The sequence below is a fragment of the Microtus oregoni genome, unplaced genomic scaffold, assembly GCF_018167655.1.
Source record: "Microtus oregoni isolate MIOR12 unplaced genomic scaffold, Mior012 000020F_ref0000438, whole genome shotgun sequence".
In the NCBI taxonomy this organism is placed as follows: domain Eukaryota; kingdom Metazoa; phylum Chordata; class Mammalia; order Rodentia; family Cricetidae; genus Microtus; species Microtus oregoni.
The window spans coordinates 40,053,681-40,073,958 of NW_024543079.1; the positions used below are offsets into that span (position 1 = coordinate 40,053,681).

General features: G+C 47.7%; 1 protein-coding gene across 2 annotated transcripts; it reads right to left on the reverse strand.

Annotated features, from left to right (window-relative positions):
• Positions 1 to 8,212: 8,212 nt before the first annotated feature.
• Positions 8,213 to 20,130, reverse strand: LOC121460318 (transmembrane protein 127). Of its 2 annotated transcripts, XM_041670659.1 has the most exons (4): positions 20,001 to 20,130; positions 19,306 to 19,623; positions 11,360 to 11,524; positions 8,213 to 10,581 (listed from the first exon to the last, which is right to left on the reverse strand). In XM_041670659.1, exons 2-4 carry the CDS (start codon positions 19,547 to 19,549, stop codon positions 10,274 to 10,276), a joined length of 717 nt encoding a protein of 238 aa, XP_041526593.1. In that variant the 5' UTR covers positions 19,550 to 19,623; positions 20,001 to 20,130; the 3' UTR covers positions 8,213 to 10,273. The 2 variants fall into 2 exon arrangements, with proteins under 2 accessions (XP_041526593.1, XP_041526592.1); XM_041670658.1 differs by lacking the exon at positions 20,001 to 20,130 and having other exon boundaries at positions 19,306 to 19,939.
• Between the last annotated feature and the right edge of the window lie 148 nt (positions 20,131 to 20,278).

Sequence of the window (20,278 nt, forward strand, 5' to 3'; positions counted from 1 at the left end):
TTCTCCAAAGGTTGAGGGGGAAGGATATTTTCTGGTGACTGAAAATTAGGCCTCTCCTGCACTATCTGGGCTGAATTTAGTTTAAAAATTGGTTTTGTGTTTATTTCTTCTAGAGAGCAAATTAAGGAGAAATTTGTAATAGAAAATAGTAGTGGCCTCTTGAGCAATGAGAAGGTTGGAGTTTGTTGCTGTCTGCTTCCGTTGATTGACAGAAGCCATTGAGGTCTGCTAAAGCCCCAATGTATCCATGGTTTGGGGTTGCTATCTGCCTCATAAAACAAATGGAGTAATTGTCTTCTCTGAGAAGTCTCCCACCTAACTGGCTTTGACGTTTTCCAGGAATATTGAGGTCTTATGAGGAGTAAGGGTTTTTCAGTTGAGGTCAAGAGAATACAGCAACTGCAACTAGCAAATCTTGAGTGAATTACCTCCAGAGCATGCATCGTTCATATAAGAGGACAAATCCTAGCAGCTAAAACTTACTTAAAATGTTTTCCACTATTCAAGATTACAGTCATCAAGGACACATGCCCAAAACAATAACAGATGAAAAACAAGTTCTTTAAAATTTCCAAATAGATTTTATTCTAGCACTGAGGACTTCACTGATGTTGGATACTTTATCCCAGTAGTTCTAGAACTAAAAATTGAGGGAGCTGGAGAGATAGCTGAGCAGTTAGGAGTGCTTGCTGCTCTTTCTTACAGAGTCCAGTTCTCATCATATTAAGTGGCTCACAACCACTTGTGATCTAGCTCCAGGAGATCTGATGCCATCTTATGGCTTCTGTGGCGTGCACACACACATGTGGCATATTCTCATACAGGCACCCGAATTTAAACAACAAAAATAAAAAAACTAAAGAAAAACTGAGGGGTTGGAGAGAAGATCAGTGGATAAAAGCACCGGTTGCTCTTTTCAGGTTTGGTCTCAAGCACCCACATGGTAGCTCACAACTGTCATTCCAGTTCCCGGGATCTGACACTTTCCTCTGGCTTCCTTGGGGAGTGGGCGTGCACATGGTGCACATGCATACACGCAGGCAATACTCCCATACAAATAAAATAGCAATGGACCAAGTGGCTTGCTGGGCACGCAGAACTTGAGAATGCTATTTTCTGTTCAGGTACCCACTCACAACTGACAACTTGTAGTATTCAGAAGATGAATCAGAGAAGAATCCAATGAGCTGTGTGCTGCCTCCAAATCCAAAGTCACTAGGTACTGTTGTGGAATAATCTTTTTGTACACTGTGAAGATTTGTCACTCGCATTGGTTTAAGAAGCTGAACAGCCAACAGCTAGATAGGATTTTGGGAGCAGAGAGGATGCTGGGAAGAAGAAGGGTGGAGATTCAGAGAGTTGCCAGCCATATGGAGAGGAAGCAGCATGAAGAGTAAAGGTAACCGAGAAACATAAAAGAACATAGATTAAAAGATATAGATTAATTTAAGTTGTTAGAGCTAATTAGTAACAAGATTAAGCTACGGCCAAGCTTTCCTAATTAATAAGAATCTCCATGTGCTTATTTGGGAGCTGTCTGGCAGGATAGAAAAAGTCGAACTACACATTGTACCTCGTTTTGTTTTGCTTATCAAGACTTCTCTGTGTAACAGTCTTGGCTGTCCTGGCACTCACAAAGATCCACTTGCCTCTACCTCCCCAGTTCTGGGATTAAAGGCGTGCACCACCACCTGGCTTCATACCTCTTTCTTTTTTCCTTTTTTTTTTTTTTTTTTTTTTTTTTGGATTTTCAAGACAGGGTTTCTCTGTAGTTTTTTTGGTGCCTGTCCTGGAACTAGCTCTTGTAGACCAGGCTGGCCTCGAACTCACAGAGATCTGCCTGCCTCTGCCTCCCGAGTGCTGGGATTAAAGGCGTGTGGCCGCCACCGCCCGGCTCATACCTCTTTCTTACTGGTGGGGATGGGACAAATTAACCTGTCTTTTACCTTGAAAGGGCTAGCTCAGGCTGTCGTGATGACTTGGTGGGGCTGGGTGTGGTGGCATACAACTTTAGTCCCAGTACTCAGGAGACAGAGGCAGGAGGATTTACCTGAGTTGGAAGCCAGCCTGATTTACAAATCGAGTTCCATGCCGGGTGGTGGTGGCACACGCCTTTAATCCCAGCACTCGGGAGGCAGAGGCAGGCGGATCTCTGTGAGTTCGAGACCAGCCTGGTCTACAAGAGCTAGTTCCAGGACAGGCTCCAAAGCTACAGAGAAACCCTGTCTCGAAAAACCAAAAAAAAAACAAAAAAACAAAAAAACAAAACAAATCGAGTTCCAAGACAGCTAGGGCTACAAAGAGAAACCCTGCCTTGAAAAACGAAAGTGGCTTGGTGGTAAGGATGCCTCCTACCAAGCCTGATGACATGAGTTCAATGCCCAGGACCCTCAAGGAGGAAGAAGAAAATTCACTCCTGAAAGTTATCTTCTAACCACATGGGCCATGGCGCACACACCACATACGAGTAATTAAGACTAAAAGAAAGGAAGGGAAAGCTCACTCCACCCTCAACCGGTCATTTTCAATCTGTGGGTTGTGACCACTTTGGGGTAGAATGACCCTTTTACACAGGGAGCCTAAAGCCATCAGAAAACAGATATTTACATTGTGACTCATAACAGCAAAATTACAGTTATGAAGTACCAACAAAAACAGTTTTATGGTTGGGGGGGTCACCATAACATGAGTAACTGCATTAGGAAGGCTGAAAACCACTGCCCTAGACCAATAGGACTCTAGAAGTCTTGTGGACTTCTTGAGGAATTCCTCTTCAGCTCACATTTCTTGTCAAGGTAGTTGGAATAGTTGCTAATTCCAATCAGCCTGTTACCAGTGTCATATAGACCAGTGTGGCACAGAGAAGAACAAGGTCTCTGGAACAAGGCTGTAACAAGGTACAGGGATTGAGAGACTCCTAACTGTGAGAATGAGCCTTTCTAATCTTGCCAGTTCCAAGAGCAGTTAGTTTTGTTTTCCCGAGACAGGGTTTCTCTTTGTAGCTTTGGAGCCTGTCCTGGAACTAGCTCTTGTAGACCAGACGGGCCTCAAACTCACAGAGACCAATTAAAGGTGTATGCCACCACCACCCAGCCTGTTCTTGATGGTCTTAACTGAAAGTCGTTGAGGGCAAAGACATTCATCAGATCACTACACGCTGATCACCATCAGATCACTACACACTGGGGACGCACTAATTTGCTCCAGCAACCAAACCACATCTGGAACAATAGCTACAATTAGATTATGAACTAAAGGACTGATAATCCATTCCATTCTCTGAGGTCTGGGCCAGCTAGCAGGAGTAGAGGGACACATGGAATGAGCCATAAACTCCAAACTTAAAACTTAGTGTTTGCCAGACTTGGCAGTGTCGATCTTGGTTTACTGTCTGCATGGTGAGAGGACAGTGATTCTGTGGTGGATCTTCTTCCATTCTTTATTTTACACCCCTTCTCTAAACCACTGCAGTTAAGGCCTGAAGCACAGCTAATGATGCAGCCCTGTGTTTTGGGGTTGTCCTGTTCAAATGAGATTGTGTAAGTTACAGTACACTGTGGGGGCAGCAGAGATGCCTGAGAGGTTAAGAGCACTTGATATTCTTGCAGCAGATCCAGGTTCGGCTCCCAGCACCCATATCGGGCCACTCACGAGCTCCTGTAATTCCAGCTTCAGGGGCTCTGACTTCTGGTCTCTAAGGGCACCTGCACTCACATGGCATATACTTGCACACAGACACATACACCCATAAATATATTTTAAAGTACATTGTAAGTAGGAAATAAGGAATAATGATTAGCTTTAATCACCTTTTCTCCCTCTTAAATAGAAAAAAAAAAAACCCGAGAAGCTAGAGGGATGGCTCAGTGTTAGCAGCATTTGTTCTTTCAGAGGACCAGCATTCAGTTTCCAGGACCCACTGTGTGGCTCACAACTGCCATTCAGCGTGTCTCTCATCAAGCTTAATCACACTTCAGAACCTCAATCCCCTTCTTCAGGAAGCCTTACTTTTTTACCTTTCATCTTTTGAGATAGCTTCACCCTATAGTCTGGGTTAGACTGCAAGTCCCCATGTAGACCAGGCTGCTCTCAAACTTGTGGCAATTCTCCTGCTTCAGCCTCCTTCCTAAGTTTTGGGGTCACAAGACTGAGGCACTGCACTGGGTAGAGTTCTCTGTGACTGTCAGGTTTTGTCATCAGGTTTTCTTTCCTGGCAGCTGGTCTAGAAAGCCTTCAGGACAAGAACTATATGGGTTAATAACTTTGTTTGTGCTACTGGGGATCAAACTCAGGGCTTTGTCCATGTAAAGACAAACTCTCTACCAACTATAACCACAGTTTTGGGGTATCTTTGTATCATCCACAAAACACTTTGAGTTCAGGTTTTTGCTGAATTAATGTTAACAAAAAATAAAAGAGTCAAGCATGAAGGCACAAGCCTTTCGTCCTAGCACTGGGGAGGCAAAGGAGGGTGGTTCTCACGGAGCTTGAAGTCAGTCTGGTCTAGATATTGAGTTCCAGCCAGAGTTGAATAGTAAGATCCTGGCTACAAATAATAATAATAATAATAATAATAATAATAATAATAATAATAATAGGGGCTGGAGAGATGGCTCAGTGGTTGAGAGCTTTGCCTGCTCTTCCGGGGGTCCTGAGTTCAATTCCCAGCAACCACATGTGCTCACAACCATCTGTAATGAGATCTGGTGCCCTTTTCTGGTCTTCGGGGACACATGCAGGCAGAACACTGAATACATAATAAATAAATAAATCTTTAAAAAAATAATAATAATAAAGGTTGAGGATGTAGATATGTTGCTAGAGTGCTTGCCTAGCATGCACACAGCCCTGGATCTGACCTCAGTACCACATAAAACTGAGTGTTCAGCCTATAATCCCAACACTCAGTAGAGGGAGGCTGACCAGGAGTTTAAGGTCATCCCTTCTTTTTTTTTTAATATTTATTTATTATGTATACAATATTCTGTCTGTGTGTACGCCTGCAGGTCAGAAGAGGGCACCAGACTCCATTACAGATGGTTGTGAGCCACCATGTGGTTGCTGGGAACTGAACTCAGGACCTTTGGAAGAGCAGGCAATGCTCTTAACCTCTGAGCCATCTCTCCAGCCCCAGGTCATCCCTTCTATATAGCCTGTTGGAGTCTGCCTGGGCTACATGAAATACTCTCAAAAATAATAATAAACTAAAATGTATGATCCCCCCCCCCAAATAAGATGGGGGTGGTGATCCATGCCTTTAATCTTAGCACTCAGGAGCTAGAGACAGGCAGATCTCTGAGTCTGAGGCCAACCTGTTCTATAGAGCTAGTTCCAGAACAGCTAGGGCTACACAGAGAAACCCTGTCTCAAAACATCAAAAGAAAAAAAAAGTCTAACCTTTTGGTCTAATGAATTTAGAACTTGGGCCTATCAACAAAAGAGAAATATGTATGTATACTAAGTATGTATGCATACGCAAATTTCTTTGCTATCCTGTTAGGCTGTAAGGGGAGAGACTGTAGGAAGAATAAGGGGCATCCTTCTCATTCACACACAAGTCCACCCACCACCCTGAAGATTGTACAAAAGAAAACCCCAACACAAATAGTCAAGTTAGAGATGCCACCTCCAAGAAGGTGGTAGAACAGGTGACCATATGGCATACATGGGCCACTTCACCACAGTGTTCTCTTAGGAAGCCAGTTGTCATCCTCTAGTGACAGTCAAGACAAGGTCTTTCAAACAGGCTGTGCACTCTGAAAGACCCATGTCAACAGTGGACTGGAACCTGCCTCTTTGAAAGCTCTTTTATTCTCTAACTCTTCAGACGCATGGTTGGCAGAGGAGGCCTTTACCTCCTCTGCTGTGTCTTTGGAAAAGGCTCCTCTCCAGACCTGGGATTTCCTCCTTGGCAGAATGGACAGGCCAGTTCATATCTCTCCTGAGGAAAGAGCTGTCTTCCCCCAGTACTTAAGTCAAACATGTTCCCTACAGCTCACAGGTGAGGAACGGACACCTTAATTGTCAAACCACTGCCCCCAAGAGTTCGTGCCTCGAGGCTGGAGAGATTGTTAGGAGCACTGGCTGCTCTCTGGAGGATCCAGGTTCAATTCCCAGATCCCACATGGCAGCTCCCAACTGTCTATAACTCCAGTTCCAGAGGATCTGACACTCTCACACAGATATACATGCAGGCAAAAACACCAACGCACAGAAAATAAAAATAAATAAATCACTAAAGGAAAAAAAAAGAGTTCCTGCCTCAGGGCTGGAGAGATGGTTCAGTGGTTAAAAGCATTCCCTGCCCTTCCAAAGGTCCTGAGTTCAGTTCCTGGCAACCATCTGTAATGAGGTCTGATGCCCTCTTCTGGCCTTCAGGCATACACGCAGACAGAATATTGTATACATAATAAATAAATTAATATTAATATGAAGAGGGCATCAGACCTCATTACAGATGGTTGTGAGCCACCATGTGGTTGCTGGGAATTGAACTCAGGACCTTTCGAAGAGCAGGCAATGCTCTCAACCTCTGAGCCATCTCTCCCGCCCAATATATATTTTTTTTTAAAAGTTCCTGCCTCACTTTAGGCAGACCCATCCGAAATGGAGTCATCTCTGCCTGACCCCTGTCACAATGGCACTCCCACAGAAAGGCACAGGAAGACTGCAGACCATTTGAAAACAAAGGCTATAAAGTTTATTAGTTCTTTTCTGTCTCCCCACAGAAACTTGTATTCCATACTGTCATGGCCCAGGGCATGGGCACCTTTGAGTAAGAAACCAGCTGAGGATTCTGAGGTTATCTGGAGAGAACTGCCCTTCCTTTAGGTACAACAGCCACTTTGTGATTCCCAAGACTTCTTGCCATCCTGCACACAACACAGCCTCTCCTCTGAAGCCCTCTTGAGTTACAAGGCTGATCCCATCTTCTAGTGCACTGTGGCAGGGTTGGAGTTCCTGGGCTCTCTCCCAATTCTACCAGGCCTGAGGGTTCTTCACACATATCCACCTGCCCTCCCCCCGCCCCCAATCCCCACACTCTCTGTGCTTTACTTAACATCACAGCCCTCCACACCACCAGCAGTGCATATTCGGAGCCCTCCTGTGGCTTCCTGCTGCTTGAGGAACATCAGATGGGCCTTCACCATCTCACTCCGTACCACACCCTGACCAGCATGCCAATCCCTCAGAGGGAATGGCTGCTCCTTCAAATGCTCTCCCATACCAACCCAGCTCTACCTGCTCCTTTCAGAAAGCTGTTGATAATTATTCTGGTTAGAACCAGCCTCCCTTCTCCAGCATAGGACTTTCCCAAGGTGTCCAGGAGACTATTCATTTCACTATTTCCTGGTGGGGGAATCTGTCTCCTGAGCTAAGGAAAGACAATCCTGGAGACAAGATCCTGTCAGACACCCTCTTTCATGGGGCTCAGTGTTTTGTGCATAATCTAATGGACCCTCATGGAAATGTCTTATTGGACACAAAATGAGATATCAGTTTCCAGGAAAGATATGTATCCTGCTAGGAATGGACTTCTTCCCAAAGAGCCCTAAATGCTTTCATCAAATATACACTTGGGGCCCCAAGATGGGTTGAGAATGAATGAACTGAGAGCATGGGCGGCCATCAAGGTTTCACCCATCAGCTGCCTGGAAGAGCAACTCTGCAAGCCTTGCTCCCGGAATCGTTTGTATTCTCAGACTTTTCCCAGGAAGCACCACTAGAGCTCTGAAAACAGCCCTTCTACAGCTCATCAGGACATGCAGAGGGCAGCTCAAGGTTCGTAGCAGACATCTCGGGCAGAGTTACCTGCTGTTTCTAGCTGTGGGCTTTGGGAACTTCCTCTGTGAAAGGTGTCAAGACTGGGAGGCTCTGAAGGATCAAAATGCCAAGCTCCTACTAACTTTGCTCCGTTACAAGCTTCATTGCTGAATGTTTCCTACTTCTCTGGGAGGAACAGAATAAACATCTGGAAGCCGGGCGGTGGTGGCGCACGCCTTTAATCCCAGCACTCGGGAGGCAGAGGCAGGCGGATCTCTGTGAGTTCGAGACCAGCCTGGTCTACAGAGCGAGTTCCAGGACAGGCTCCAAAGCCACAGAGAAACCCTGTCTCGAAAAACCAAAAAAAAAAAAAAAAAAGAAAAAAAAGAATAAACATCTGGAAAATTATGACAAAAATGACAGGCAGCCACTGGCATTTGTGTTCTCATTTGTAGTTTCAAGGTTTTGTTTTGCCTTTTAATTTTTTTTTCCTAGAAAAGAAAAACACAACCAGAGAAATTTATATGATAAACTATAGTGTCATAATGGAAGGGGAAAGAGAAAGAAAGGCCAGAGGAACGGGAAGCTAGTAAAAAGTGGATTCCAAATCACAAGGAACAGTCCACAGGGCGAGTCCTCATTCACTTTGGCATGCATGTTTGGTGCCTGGTCTTCTGGCCTGCTCCCTCAGATGCCACAGTGGAGAGAGCTGGCCACACACTTCAGAAACCTGCCAATGATGAGCTCAGGACTTCACAGAAAGGTAGTCTTAATTTAGCTCCTTGATTTTGTGCTCAGGCCTCACCTGGCGGCTTTCTTGCTTCAGAGAAGGTCTGGAAGAATGGGAGAGTCACACTGGGGCACACTTTGGCATCGCAGCAGGGAACTCCAAGAAGACGCTTTCTTACGGGCACACTTGGTCTTCATCTGCACAGCCGTTTGTCCACATATTCCCCACTCCTTCGGGCCAAAGAACGGGGAGGTGATAGTCTTGTAGTCACAGTTCAGTGACTGTATTCAGTCTCCATTCTTGCTCAAAATGTCTGTTGTCTTATGGGTGAGAGGAGATTGTAATCCATCTCCCTTTCAGCTAGCACTAGACTCTCACTCCAAAGGAGCTCATCAATGAACAAGAACAGCTTGCCTATCTGGATCCAAGCTGCAGGCCTCTCAAGTCCCACCTACCTTATGCCCCAGGTCTCCAGGCAAAACAACAAAATAGACAAATAAACAATAAAATTGGACCCAAGGCAAATAGAATAGCTAGAGTAACAGCCCAGTAGCACACCGCAAGACCAGCATACATTCCAGAAGGGGAGAGGGGCATGCAGCAAGCTGTAGCCCCAAGTCACAGACTAGGGGACACATTGAAGGCTACAGTCGGGCCTGCACATCTGACAGGGTCCTGACACCAACCTGATGCACCTCTGTGTGGAGTACTACTGTGGAGAGTGGAGGGTCCTGCCCTGCTTGGCCCCTGTGCCTGAAACTGAGGCCAGGTTACATCTCAGTGCCACAGTTCTGAGGAGCACCACACTGGCCAGCCAGCCAGGCCATAGTTCTCAGCCCCGCGGGGGCCATGTGGCCCTAATTCCACAGAAAGGCCCCAGGGAGCCACAGCTGCCTGGAAGAAGTCAGGACACAAAGACTGCATTCTATTGGAGAGACTGGGAGAAGTGACTATAGGCTTAGAGAGAGTTATGGCCCAAAATATTGCAGAGTCTAAGGGATGGGCTCCATTTCTGAACAACAACAACCATATCCATGTTTTAGAGAGCATGGCTGCTATTGCTTGGTTTTGTTTTGTTTTTTCCTTTTAAAACCACTCACATTAAAAGACGAAGGGGCTAGGGCACTCAGTCCCCTTCACTGGGGTCCTCAACAGGATCAGTCTGTTGACTGGTTCTGCTTCCTTGCCTGGCTCCAACCACAAGAAGCCAGGGCAGAGCAGGAGGGCAACAGCAATCCCTTCTCTCCAGAAAACCAGAGCACACATGAGGAGTGGCCCAGAGGCTAAAGTGCAGAGGATCCACAAAGTGGACAGCTGGGTTTAGGGCACTCTAGAAGGAATGAGTCAGCCCACACACAGAAGTGGCACAAATGCTGGGCCTGGCAAAGTGAACCTACATGGCACAGTCCCCTTCCCTTTGTGCCCTGTTGGCACCTCTCTCAGAGACTGTCCACTACCAGCAGCAACCCAAGGAAAGTCCCAGTTCCAAAACCACGCCCCACGGAGGGAGGAAACTTGCCTGACCATCCCTGGGTAGAAGGAGCTAGTGAATAGGAAAGGAGCAGAGGGTTCTGGGAGGGGAAAGAGTACATTGTATAAAATTAGAGTCCCAGCTCTGCAGAGCAGGGACAAATGGACAACCCTAAAGGCTGGGAAAGATTTGGTGAAGATGGTCAGGGTCCTACCAGTGAGACCTGCTGGGGGAAGTGGCTCTTCTGGGTGTAAGAGGAGCTGTGGCACTGGGGGAAGGGCTGCTGAGGAAGAGAGCCCAGGCTGGCATTAGGGTGTGTAGGCTGGAGGTGGCTGGAACTGGTTGATGACTTCATACTCTGCTGGGTAGGGGTCATTCTCTTCCATCTCAGATAGGAGCTCCAGTGCTTGCTCTTCTTCCTCTGTTGGATAGTGGCGCAGGAGGTTGGCTGCAGTAGCCAGGATTGAGGCTCCACCAGCTCCTGCCACCAGGTAGAAGCTAACAGCAAAGGTGACATAGACTTGGGAGCCGTGGTACTTCTTATGCTGCTGCTGCAGGGCCAGGATGAGCTCAGAAGCCCAGTAGGAAAAGCCAATGACAGTAGCACACTGTAGGACTGGGAGACAGAGGGACAGCACAGAACGGGATCAGCAGTCAGGATGCGTAAGGAATCAATCACAGCCTCTCTCACCCGGTTCTCAGAGGACTTGCCTGGCCCAAGGTCCTAAGAACTTCCTTGACTATGAGATTCTTGGCTTGGAACTGAGGAGTTATCCAACCATCCTGACTAGCAGGGTCTACTTGAAGGATTATTGTTCAATGGTAGGGAACTTGCCCAACATACACAAGGCCCTGGATTCAATCCCCAGTACCATCCATACCATCCAAAAAAAAAGGGAAAAAGAAAAGAAGGGATTTACAATTAGATAATAAGGCTCCTGGATACTTCTGGGTGCTGAGAAGAACAGGTAAGATCATGCAGTTTTAGACACTGAGTTGAACTGAAGTCAATCACTATCAAAAGCCAAACTGACACCCCAGCCCAGGCCTGGGTGAGGAAAGTAGATACATACAAGCGGAGAAGGCAAACCTGGCAGGGAGGTAGACTTGGTGGGAGAAACTGACCATACACAGAAGTCAGGCAAGACAGCCCAACTCCTTCCATGCTTACACCAAGCCCTGAATTTCTATGAACTTCAATTGTCATTTTTAGAGAGCCATGAGATTCCTGTGGAATTCTAACACTCCCTCTAGTCCTAGGCAAATTATTCACAAATGACAGAAACCAACACTAAGGCACCCCATGCCCTGAAAGGCTAGAGTTAATCACAGAGAAGCAATCCCATGGACCACTATGCCCCGGGGCATCCTCTCCCACACGAGTAGATCCTTACCAGTGAGGATGTGAGCGAAGGCATAGCGACGAGTAATCTTCAGAGCTGGATGCTTGGGCCCAAAGACGTCCAGAAGGAATGCAGAGAGACTACACAGGATGCCCAGGAAGCAGAAAGCAGCAATGACTCTCAGGAGCAGCACTGTCTGGGGGTTCATGCAGAAATCTGTAGAGAGAGAATGGAAGCTTTATGCCCAAGAAACACCCCGAGGCAGGCAATGTACCTAAAAGGATCTTGGTTTCAATTCCCCCCCAGACCCTGGGAGCCAGAAGCCCTGGGGGCTCTGTATTTGCTCCTGTCACCAGCTGCTCGGTAGAGGCAGGGGACTTCCATGCTGCAAACAGAAGTCACTTATACACCTCAAGTCTTTTTTCCAACAAAACTAGTCTAGGGTGACTGTATATTTCTTCTCTATTTCTTTTGGAGGCAGGGTCTCAAGGGTCTCAGGCTGACCTCAACCTTGCTGAGCAGGGGTGGAGAATGACCATGAACTTGTGACCTTCCTGCCTCCACCTGTGGAGGGCTAGAATTACAGGCATGAACCACCACACATAATTTTATGGCACAAACCAGGGCATCCTGTATGCTAGGTACTCTACAAACTGAGTGCCATGCCCAGTGTCCACTCTTTCCTCCCTCCTTCTTTTCCTCCCTCTCTCCCTTTCACTTTGCTTTTAAGACAGTCTCAATGTATAGCCCATGCTAGCTTCAAACTCATGATCCTTCTGCCTCAGCCTCCTGAGTATTGGGAATTACAATTACAACAGACCTAGCTTCAGACCATTTTTTAAGATCCTGGCAATCAAGCTGGCATGTTAAGCTATTTTGCTAAAGGATCCTTTGCACCAACAGGGAAAGGCTAGTGACTCTTGAGCTGAACAGAGGTTAATTAATTCCCGTTCTCCACTTACTCACTCATTCCTTCCATTTTCATTCTAAAGCAGACATGGAACTTAGAGACACTGAACTAAGTGAAGTAAGTTAAGTCAAATACAGAGGACAAACACTGTGATTCTGCTCATGAGACACCAAGAAGTCAGAATCACGAACGTAGAGGATATGGTGGCTGCCAGGAGCTGGAGAAAGGGAGGGCAAGGTGTGGGTTGATTCTGAGTTTTCAGTTTGGGGTCATGAAAAAGTTCTGGAAATGGACGGTAATGAAGACTAACAATGACGCAAATATGCCACTGAGCTGAACAGTGCTTCACCCTTGTAATCCCAGCACTTGGGAGGTGTTACCATGAGGGTCAAGAGTCCAAGCCCAGTTTCTGCTACTTAGCAAATCTGAGGCCAGCCTGGGCTTCCTGAGACCACCCTCAAAAGGAGGAGAGAAGACTTGGATTAGGACTAGACAGCTGAAATGCAAGGCAGCGGGGGAAAGCTAAGAAGTCGCACCAAGAGAGCCCTGGAAAGCTCGGAAAGGACAGCATGTAAATGCCACCAAAATAGGGAGTAGACCAAGCAAAAGGAAGCGCTAAAACAGGAGTCCCCAGGGTGACAAGCATGTACCAAACAAGGAATTAAATAGCTTCTTTAAAAATTTTCAATTAACAATACTGTCGATCTCTTTGAAAGTAATGGAAACTTTGACGGCTTCCTGAAGCACAGAATGGAATAAAAACTGATCAAAGAAGGAGCCAAAGGCAGGTCGTGTTGGTGCCCTTGCTCAGAGGCAGAGCTCTCTGAATTAGAGACTAGTCTACATAGTGAGTCTCAGGTCAGTCAGGAGTACATAGTGAGACCCGGCTTTAAAAAAAAAAAAAAATGAAGCTGTGTGGTGGCATACACCTTTAATCCCAGCACTGACGCAGGTGGATTTCTGTGAGTTCAGGGCTAGCCTGGTCTACAAGAGCTAGTGCCAGGACAGGCTCAAAGCTACAGAGAAACCCTGTCTTGAAAAACCAAAAAGAAAGAAGAAAGAAAGAGAGAAAGACTTTAATCTCAGCACTTGGGGGGGCAGAGGTAGGAGGTTCTCTGTGAGTTGGAGGCTAGTCTTGTCTCCTGAACTAGTTCCAGGACAGCCAGGGCTACATGAAAGAAACCCTGTCTTGAAAACAAAAACAAAAAGTTTAAAGAAGGAAACAAGTCTTCACTTTCTCTTCCTCCTCTTCCTCAGCCATTGCCAAGTGCTTTCATTTAGGCCATAGGTCACTGAGTGATTTAGGAAAAACTGGATAGAGCTGGTCAAACTCACAGGCTACAGGCTCCTTTCTTGAATTTTGATGTCAAGTTCAGAATCTGAAGGTGATAATCTTCCCTTTCTAGCACACATCCCGATCACTGAAGTGCTGCTGCAACCATGTACCAGGCTCCTAGAAGGTCTGGGAGCATAGAAAATCCCCATACAAGTAGTCCAAGTCTCCAGTCCCCCAAAAACACCAGTACTAGATACCAGAGGAAGGTAGACAGATGGAGGAAAACCAAGAAGCTAAGTGGTGGACCCACTGCCAACAACAAAAATTCAATCCAGCAGATGCTGGCCATGATGGAATCTTGAGCAGTGGGAGATGCTAAGCATTTGTGACTGACATATGTACTCAGCCTAGGACTCAAAATTCTCCAGGTAGAAGCTGGCTGAGCCCAGACAAGACTCAGGTGCCTCCACCTGGCTGCCTTCAGAGCTATCTGTTATGATCTTAACTGCAGATGGCTCAAGCATCCAGCTTGGGTGATTTCCTACTGCCATGAACTTTGCCTATCCATGAGTTCTGCCAGAAGCTAGCATCTGCCCTCATTGCTTCCAGCACTGCCTACTCCAAACACCATAAAGATTCTAGAGGGGCCTAGGAAGAAAGGTTTGAGGGAGCAAGGGCTGACACCTGGCTCTGATGTGAACATTACCGAAAACTGAATCAATTATTTTTGGGGTCTGCATGGCATGTGGGAATGCTGGGGCAGGATTCAGTGTTCCAATGCCACCAAGAGTGGAGACAGGGTGTAAGGGGTGACATCACGGGCCACATTGCAGCAGCTCACCTGCATTACTCTGTGCAGCCAGGCACTCTGTGTGAAGAAGGAGACACGAGAAGCTTCAAAGACATGGGTTTTTGTTTCTTCTGATGATGGGTGAACATATTAAACATGCGCCTGATATATCCATGCCTATGTGCTTTACATTTTAAAATACTTTTATTTTAATAAACAAGATATGCACATGATAAAAAGCTTCAAGAAAGAGGCCACCTTCCCCCACCTTTCTCTAGAGGCAAGCATGGCTGAAGGTACAGGAGCCTATGCTTGCACACAAATGCGTCAAGCATTATCTTTGCTAAGTTTGACTGCCACCCTGGAAGTCATCACACAGCTCAGATGAGGAGTCAGAAGCTCCAGAAGATTAAGTGACCTCCTCCAGGTCACACAGTGACCCCCAGACACTGCATCACACAGCTCAAATGAGAAGGCAGAGGCTCCGAAAGGTTAAATGACTTCCTCTGGATCACACAATGACCCCTGGATACTGCACTGTGCTGCTTGGAAACCGCTAAGCACCCACTGGCGGCTTTTATTATTTCCTTGATGGAGATAATCAATCAAACTCTAAGGAGGTGTACTGAGAAGAAGGGTCAGATGAACTAGCATGAACGCTATCCAAGACAGCAGCTGCTGAGCTCATGAAAACAGCAGCTTGAGGACTCAAATTCCATTAGCAGTAACAACAACAAAAAGGCAGAAAGGTATGGATCACTAGTGATGAGCAGTGCTCACACAGGGACGTCGGGCAAAACTGGCTTCATATGGTGTTTAAACCCCTACAGCACCGAGGGCATCTGAGCACAATTCTGGTCAGGAGTTAAAACACATAAAAACTCTATACCTAGTCAAACACTAGGTCTACCACAGGCCACAGTCAATCTTCAGCAAGTCAGTAGATGGCCTGTCTCAAAGGCCCTGCCTCCCCCACAGACAGGTGCTAGGAGGGAACGCAGTCCCCTGTTCAGGCAGACTGGGTAGAGTGGTTCTGCATGGAGGACAGGAAGGGCTTCTGACACCAAATTCAAGCATGTTTTGTTCCAACTGCCTTCCTCTACTCCAAAGCTACAGTGCTTAAGGCCATGGTTCTCCCCCTTCCTAATGCTGCTGCTGCCCTTTAATAGTCCCTCATGTTGTGATGACCCCAACCATAAAATTATTTTCATTGCTGCTTCATAACTGTAATTTTGCTACAGTTAAGAAATGAAATGTAAATATCTGGTTTTCCAATGGTCTTAGGCGACCCCCGTGAAAGGGTCGGTGGACCCACAAAAGGGTTGCAACCCACATATGGGGAACTGCTAGCTTAAGGGGAAAGCCAAACATGAACTTCCCTTTGGGTGGTGCTAACACTGCCAGAGAGAAAAGGGGTGCAGTGTCTTAGCATGAGGTAAGACAGAAAGACAGCTCTGATCAAGAGCATCCCTGATCAAGCCTTCTCCTGACTTCCTTTCCTAAATACCAGTGTGGTATTTAGGAAGCGCAAATAACACTCCTCCTTTCCCCAAGGGGCCTTCCAGAGACACTAAAGCCCCAAAGACTAGGTAGGTATGAGTGACTTACTGTGGGAGAGAAATGCCATGTGGGACAGTGTCTTTTTTTTTTAATTTATTTAACTTTATTTTATGTGCATTGGTGTGAAGGTGTCAGATCCCCTGGAACTGGATTTTCAGACAGTTGTGAGCTGCCATGTGGGTGCTGGGAATTGAACCCAGGTCCTCGGGAGGAGCAGTCAGTGCTCTTAACCGCTGAGCCATCTCTCCAACCCGTGGGACAGGGTCTTGACTTAAAATTTGAGCCAGATATCTCCATTCCAGATAGACAGCAGTTGTATTCTGCCCTGTTTATTTTGGTAAACACTGCTTGACTGTCCCTTCCAGTCATCAGGGAAGCAGGCAGCTGCTCTGTAATCAGATCCCAAGGAACTGACTTTGACCAAGGTCACTGGTGAGTCACAGGACTGGATTTGTTTTGAATGCCCTAGCTCTTCCCATCTACCTGTGTCTGTGGTTGACCCCCTCTTGACCTACGTGGACTGACGGCAGAAAAGCTAAAATGGTTTCAGACCAGCTTCCTGCTATTCTTCCTTTCCTCCTTCTTCACTGAGGATCCTGTGGGCTGGAGGACTCCTCACTGCCCCATCTCTCTGAGCACATTCTCCTCAGCTCGGCATCCCTCACTCGAACTCTTCGTTGTCAGCCAAATCTGGCACAAGCCACCAATAGGGCAAACTAGTGTCCAGATGGGTCATCTTACAGATGTCAATGGTGCCAGGCAAGCCACCCAAGAGCAGCCCCCCAAGGGCCTGGTGATGACATCAGAATCTGTCACCACCCAACAGGTGCACAGGCCCTCCATCCTTTGTCCTTCAGTAGCTGTTGTCAATCTTGAGTCACCTGACAGCAAATCCCAACTTACTCATTCTCCAAAACTGCTTCCTGAAGCTGGTGGCGGAGCTGCCCTTGCTGGCCACACTAGAGAGGCAAAGGCCATTCAGGCCTAAAAGTCTAGGCATTTCTAAGCCTTTTCTGGACCTAAGCCCAGAGAAGCTATGTGAGAGGATTCAGAACAGAATCTGTTGAGCTGGCATTTGCTAAAGCATCTGGTCACACAGCAAGGGTGAGTGGCTTTGCCTCAGGTTCACCAAGCTGAGCTGAAACCTGAGAGATAGTTCAGGCACTAAAAAGCACAGCTCTGGCTGGGCTTGTGATAAAAAAAAAAAAAAAAAACAAAACAACAGAGGCTTTGGCTTCCCGAATCTCCCTTCTGCTTTGCAAAAGGTCTTTTTTCGGTGTGTGCCTTGTGTGTGTGCATTTCCTCACGCCTAATAAAAGCTTTCTTTCACTGGCAAAATACAACAACAACAAACCCCCACTCAATCAGAAGAGCAAATGGTAAGTTTCATATAGCTCTAACAGAAAGAAAAAGGAACTCAGTGCACTAAGGGGGTGGTGGTAAGAAGAGCGTGGACTTCAGAGTCGCAACTTGGATTGGCTGTGTCTCTTAGTTCATTACCTGCTCTCCCTGAGCTGGGGCCTTTGTAAATAAGGGTCAAATTAAGGAAATGTGAAGTGAGCTTAGCTCCATGCCTGGTACACAGGCTTGCTTTGGAGCCCTCTGACCCACCTCACTCTGTTACCTGCAGAGACCCAGCAGGGGTGTTTCCCTCTGCAAGCATCTATAAGCACCATATTTGCCCAGCACAGTTCTACTCCCTCCTGGACTGGACTATTCCAGGACTCCAGGGTAGATGTCTGGTAGACCAGAAATCAGCAGTCACAAAGGACACCATATGCCTGAAGGTCCACAAGGCACACAAAACACTCAGGTAGAGAGCAGCAGAAGAGAAGCTACAAGAGACCAGATTCCTGGCCTTCTGCAGTGGCTCACAAGGCCCCAATGCCAATGCTTCTATTTATAGACAGGAGCTAAGTGATCCTGGCTTACGATGGCCAAGGAGGTGAGCAGCGCAGGCAAACCATGTATGGGCTAAGAGATCTAAACACACAGCAAATGCAATGTAAAGGTTAAGACAACATATTTGAAAAGGACAAAATTGGTCTGAATAATTTCTTACAGAGGGCAAATGCATCTGTGAACAAACAAAAACTTGAACCGAGAACTGATTTTTATTTTAACACGCCTTCGACAGGAACGTACACCAAGGCAGCGTGTCTTGAGAGCCTTCTTTACAACAGCCAAAGTAAAGCATGGGATAAACATAATTAAGGAGACAGCACCATTTTATTCTAGCATCAACAGATGGGAAGCAGTATCAGTGAGCAGCAGGGCTAGCCTCGGGAGCTCGCTTTGCTTTTCTTCCTGGACCTCGGAAACAAGGATGTAAGATCAGACTACCTCTCTCCATGCCATCTGAACGTTATGACCCTCCCACTCCAGGGATGACCTACAAAGGACAATCATCATAAACTCTTTCCCAGTCTGTGTGTGAAACAGTCAGCTCCTGAAACAGAAACATCAAGGCATCAAATGCAAAAAGGCCTGAATGCAGGTGAGTGCAAGAAATGGGAAAGCAGCCAGATTCAAACTCCACAGCCTTGTGTCATCAGGTGCTGAGAAAAAGGCCTCCATCCAGTGCATAACCTTGGTCTTAAAGAGACAAACTCAGCAAGAGGGTGAAAAAAAGAAGTCTCAAACCAGAAGCCTCCACCATGTTCTCTATTAAATAAAAAAAAAAAATCATTCTAAAGCCTTGAATGTGCAAAGAGAAGGGAACTGTTAAGAGAACTCACCAAGAAAGACAACAGTAGGTGACGGGATAAGGCTTTTCAGCTTAGACCTACAGTAGTGTTTTTATTCCAATTTAGAGGGGGACACTGCCTTTCATCAGATTCCAGGGCTTGAGCCCTCATGAGACACCTTGCACACATCTAACAGGAATGAACCAGAACTAAAGATGAATAAAGCAACCATCTCAGCCAGGCAGGCATACCTGTAAGGGCATGGAAAGCCAAATTTCAGCTGTTGAGTGTGACGATGGAACTGACGTCTGATGCCCCGGGAGGCCACAAGCACCCTCTTCGATAAGTCCAATTATCACAGAATACTAAAATATCTCTTACAATTAGTCATATTCACAGTTCTCTTTTCTCCATCAATCAAGCTACCCCAAAACAACTTTTCTGCATCTCAAGGGTCTGTTAGAAAGGGGTGGCTAATTGTGATACCTAAGACCCTATTTCTTCTACCTATAAAGGCCCTTCCTCTGGCAAAAACCTAAAACAGCAGCATTCTGGACCAGCATGAGGGTGAGGACTACCTAGGTGCTTGGCTGAATAAAATCAGAATTGATGAGGGGCTAGACCCCCAAACAGAGCCACCTGGTGGGCGTGAATACCAAGAACCAGGCTGTTGCCTTTAACAAATGACTGCCTCGGGTTATCTGTGCTTCAGCCAGTCCCATATCCGTTCTGACCACCCCTCAAGCCGGGAGAGCAGAAGCTCAGTGCCCTCACCTTTCAGCAGATCCGGGTGCACGTAGCCCAGCACGTCCGAGACCCCCAGCTCCTGGCGGGAACAGGTGCCTCCGTGGATGTGCAACCAAGCGGGCTCCGCCAGGGCAGTGCACAGCGCCGTGATGGACAGGGCGCCAGGCAGGGCCGAAGCCAGGCTCCGCTCTGGCTGCTTGGGCAGAGCGCTGCTTCCCGGACTCCTCCGCCGGCGCCCTCCCGGCAGCCCTGCGCCTCCAGGGGCATACATGCCCGGGGCCGCCCGCTGTAGCTCTGCAGTCGCTGCTGATGGCCGCCGACCTCAGCGGGGCGCGCAGAGCCTGTCTGTACCCGGGTGGAGAGCAATGCAATGGGCAGCTGGCCCGGGGGGGTGTCAGGGCCCGCACCAGAGACTGCGGGGTGGGACCCAGGGCTGAGAACAGACCGAAGGACTGCGGGAATTCGGGGGGCGGGGACCGAGGGCTCTGGATGAGGGGTGCTGGACCAGGACTCCGAGAGGGCAAGGGACTAAGTGGGCCGTGGACATGCCAAGATGAACAGGCGCAGGTACTGGGGTCAGCTACTGGCGCAGGGGGCGGAGGAGACTTAGACCGGCATTAATGGACAGAGGGTTGCTGAGGGGCCGCCAGGATCCGGAACCCGCACTTTGAGGTGAGACCTAAACCACAGTGACCCTCCCTACGCTAGTCCCTGCTCCTCACCGATCGGTAGATCTCAGGGCCGGGATGGCGCCGCTCCGCCCGGTCACGGGCTTCTCTGCTGCCCGGGCCAAGCGATCCCAGGCCCCAATCCCGCAACGCCCAGACGGACCCAGGCTGATGCACTTCCGGCTTCCTCCAACCCCACCCCACCCCCTCCCTCTCCTCCTCCTCCGGCTCACGGCTCTGCCCTCTTGGCGCGTCACTGTGTGCGCGCGCCGCCTGTTCTCGCGCGAGGCATCAGGGGACTGGTAGTTCGGGACAGTCCAGTGAAGCTTCCT